This window comes from Colobus angolensis, unplaced genomic scaffold (assembly GCF_000951035.1).
Source record: "Colobus angolensis palliatus isolate OR3802 unplaced genomic scaffold, Cang.pa_1.0 Scaffold845, whole genome shotgun sequence".
Taxonomy (NCBI): Eukaryota; Metazoa; Chordata; class Mammalia; order Primates; family Cercopithecidae; genus Colobus; species Colobus angolensis.
The window spans coordinates 31,607-35,955 of NW_012122321.1; the positions used below are offsets into that span (position 1 = coordinate 31,607).

General features: G+C 35.6%; 1 protein-coding gene across 1 annotated transcript in view; it reads right to left on the reverse strand.

The window, feature by feature from the left end:
* Positions 1-4,349, reverse strand: part of LOC105503310 (zinc finger protein 506) — a gene marked incomplete at its 5' end in the record, with an annotated part of 16,713 nt that overhangs the window by 226 nt on the left and 12,138 nt on the right. The window contains one exon of the mRNA XM_011930167.1: positions 250-1,317. Within this exon, the coding sequence (XP_011785557.1) occupies positions 250-1,317 (1,068 nt within the window). The remainder of the gene's footprint in view (positions 1-249; positions 1,318-4,349) is intronic.

A 4,349-nucleotide genomic window follows, 5' to 3' on the forward strand; every position in this document is an offset into this window, starting at 1 on the left:
GCTGGAGTGCAGTGGCCGGATCTCAGCTCACTGCAAGCTCCGCCTCCCAGGTTCACGCCATTCTCCTGTCTCAGCCTCCCTAGTAGCTGGGACTACAGGCGCCCGCCTCGTCGCCCGGCTAGTTTTCTGTACTTCTTAGTAGAGACGGGGTTTCACCGTATTAGCCAGGATGGTCTCGATCTCCTGACCTCGTGATCCGCCCGTCTCAGCCTCCAAAAGTGCTGGGATTACAGGCTTGAGCCACCGCACCCGGCCCTAATATGAATTTTCTTATGTTTATTAAGGGCTGAGGACCAGTTAAAAGCTTTGCCACATTCTTCACATTTGTAAGGTTTCTCGCCAGTATGAATTATCTTATGTTCAGTTAGAGTTGAAAATGCAGTAAAGGCTTTGCCACATTCTTCACACTTGTAGGGTTTCTCTCCAGTATGAGCTCTCTTATGTTTATAGAGGCTTGAGTACCAAGTAAAGGTTTTGCCACATTCATCACATTTGTAGGGTACATCTCCAGTATGAATTCTCTTATGTTTAGTAAGGTTTGAGGAACGGTTAAAAGCTTTGCCACATTCCTCACATTTGTAGGGTTTCTCCCCAGTATGAATTATCTCATGTTTAGTAAGGGTTGAGGATGAAATAAAGGCTTTGCCACATTTATCACACTTGTATGGTTTCTCTCCAGTATGAATTTTCTTATGTGAAAAAAGGGTTGCGGGGTGGTTAAAAGCTTTGCCACATTCTCTACATCTGTAAGGTTTCTCTCCAGTATGAATTATCTTATGTGTAGTAAGGTTACAGGACTGCTTATAGGCTTTCCCACATTCTTCACATTTGTAGGGCTTCTCTCCAGTATGAATTTTCTTATGTGTAGTAAGGTGCGAGGACTGCTTATAGGCTTTACCACATTCTTCACATTTGTAGCGTTTCTCTCCAGTACCAATTTTCTTATACGTAGTACGGGTTGAAGACTGGTTAAAAGTTTTCCCATATTCTATACATTTAAAAGGTTTTTTTCCAGTATCTCTTATCTTATGTCTGTTTGAATTTGAAAATTTAGGCAAGAATTTCACATACTCATCACAATGAAATATTTTTCTCTGGGTAGTTGTCAAACATTGTTTAAGTCCATTATAACCTCTTTTGTGTACCGGACACTCATCTACACTTTCACAGCTTTTTTTTAACTGTAAATTGTCATGTCCACATTTTTCATATCTTCTTGGTATCACTTTTTGGAAAGAATCTTTTATGCTCTGCTCTGACCAAACGTCTTGGGCAAAATGAGAACACATAACTGAAAGAAAAAATAAAAACACATTACTTCAATTGCTAGACTCAGATAAATATACTTTACAAATCTAATCTATAAAATTATACAAACTACATAAGGAAGATGACATAGCAAAATACCACAAGCTGTAATTTCTTCCTGGACATATAACTGTAACAAAAACATACTGACCAAAATACATTTGTAAAAAATTTATAAATGAGTTAAGTGTGTGAAGGACCCCACAATGCAAAGAGCCACATGGAAGAAAAGGAAAAGTCTATTACTTATACCCAACACAGCTCTTCCTGCTCTCCAGTATAACATTGTGCCTTTAAAAGTAAATTGTGGGCTGGGCACAGTAGCTCATACATGTGATGCCAGCACTTCGGGAGGCCGAGGCTGGTGGATCATGAGGTCAACAGTTCAAGACTAGCCTGGCCAAGATGGTGAAACCCCATCTCTACAAAAATACAAAAAAATTAGCCAGGCATGGTAACAGGTACTTGTAATCCAGTTACTCTGGAGGCTGAGGGAGGAGAACTGCTTAAACTGGAGGCAGAGATTGTAGTGAGCCAAGATCATGACATTGTACTCTAGCCTAGGTAACAGAGTAAGACTCTGTCTCACACATGCACCCAAAAATGTAAATTTCCAACTCCTGGTTCCTTTTTTAAAAAACAAGAAAAATATTGGCACATACATCTTTATTTCTGGCCTCTAGGGTTTTCTTAGATACTGGTTAATGTCTCCCATGACATGAAATGGTAATATACGTTGGAATGACACTTTGAGTCTAAAGGTAAATGTTACAGAAGCAGGGAAACTGTAGTATCCCAAACACGGAATGGGTGAAGCAAGTGATTAGTGATTATTAATAAGAAATATGAATAAGCCGATTTAACAACACAAAATTTTAGACAAGACACATCTTAAAAACATGTTTGAGAAATTCCCAGAATCTCTAGCCAAAACAATTGATTTCAGACTATGCCAGGACAGAGTTACATTATAAAGATCGTAACAGGTAGCTTTTTGTTAATGTCAAAATCTCAAAGATTACCATGTATACAAAATATTAGGGCGATATGGCCCCATCAAAAAAATTATAAAATTTTCAAACACAATAAAAAGTGTATAATTTTTAAAATTCCAAATAAATTGAACAGGCCAGGTTTGGTGGTCTTGGCATTTGCCTATAATCCCAGTTACTTGGGAGGCTGACAAAAGAGAATTGCTTGAACCCAGGAAGGGAAGCAGTGAGCAGAGATTGTGCCACTGCCAGCCTGGGCAACATAGCAAGACTGTGTCTCAAAAATAAAATAAAAAAGGCCAGGCGCGGTGGCTCACACCTGTAATCCCAGCACTTTGAGAGGCAGAGGTAGGCAGATCATTTGAGGTCAGGAGTTCAAGATCAGCCTGGCCAACATGGTGAAACCCTGTCTCTACTAAAAATAAAAAAAAAAATTAGCTAGGCATGCTGGCAGGGGTGTGTAATCCCAGCTACTCGGGGGGCTGAGGCAGGAGAATCGCTTGAGCCTGGGAGGCACAGGTTGCAGTGAGCTGAGATCACAGCTCTGCAGTCCTGGGTGAGACTCTGTCTCAGGAAAAATAAAACAAATGAAATAAAATAATTTGAACAATATTCACGAAGTGAAATAGGAACACAGACAATTACTGAAGATCAGAAAAATGACGATAACACCAAAAAATGTTAAAATAGAATACAAAAATTGTGGAAGTAAAAAATACAAAAACTAAGTGAAAAATTTCTTAAAAGAAAGAAAAAATGGTGTAAATATGAAAAAGCTGAAAAGTTGAAATAGGATACACCCAAACATATATTTATAACACATATATAAACAAAATTTCAAAAATCACAGATCAGAAAAGAATTTTGGGAGGTACAAGATAAAAATGATGGCCATTTATAAGCACAGTCTTATGAGATAACCAATAAATTTATCAAAAAAATGTTTGCAGGTCAAAAGGAAACCGTGATATTGTTATTAAAGTTATAATAATAAAAAAAGCTGTTAAGTGGGAATAGTACCATCAGCAAAATTGTACCACCAAATAAAAAGAAGTCCTTCCAAAATAACCAAATCCTTAGAAAGTATATTGGCACTGCATATGCCCTACATATCAAGGATGCTGAAAGGAGTTTTTTTCCAGAGAAAATAACATAATGCAAGAAAACAACACATAATCATATGAAAATATGTAAGTTTCTGGAAAAGATATGTACATATATAAAAATGGAATTTCTTAACATTATCATAATGGTACAGAAAACATTTTTAATTCTCTAAAATTTAAAAGATAAAAGTATAGAAATTAACATCTGTTAATGAATAGACAACATAAAGATATAAATAGTAAAATCAATAACAAAGTTGAAAGCAGATGTAATAATGAGGAATTTTTGTATGCAACCGAAGTTAATTTTTTACCACATTAAAATATATTGTTGGATCTTTTAGAGGTTTTAGGTAATCCCCCAAGGTACTAAGAAATATCTGTATAAATACACAAAAAAAATTAAGAAAAAAAACTCAAAGCATGTCAATACAAAAATCAAAAAATAATTTAAAAAAGAGAAAATGAGACACAAAGATACAAGAATCAAAACAATTATTTTATTAACAGTAAGTTTTTCTCTTTCAGAAAACTATTTAAATATATATAATTATTTTTCCAATCGGGAGACATACTTTTAACAAAGAGGTTCATTAAAAAACTTTAAAAATCAAGATTCAACTTGCCTTTTTACATGAGTCAATTGAGATCTAATGACAAGAAAAGACTGAAAGTGGCAAGACAGAAGTAGAAATTTCATGTAAATATTAACAAAATGAGAGCAGAAGAGGTCAAAATAATATTACACAAGCTATATGTTAAGTCAAAAACTGTCATATTTGATAAAATGTACTTTAAGTCAAAACTTCAAAAGATAAAGAAGGACATTAAACAATATATAGATTAATTCACTGGGAACCTATGACAAATTTTTTTTTTTTTTTTTGAGATGGAGTCTCGCTCTGTCACCCAGGCTGGAGTGCAGTGGCACGATCTTGGCTCA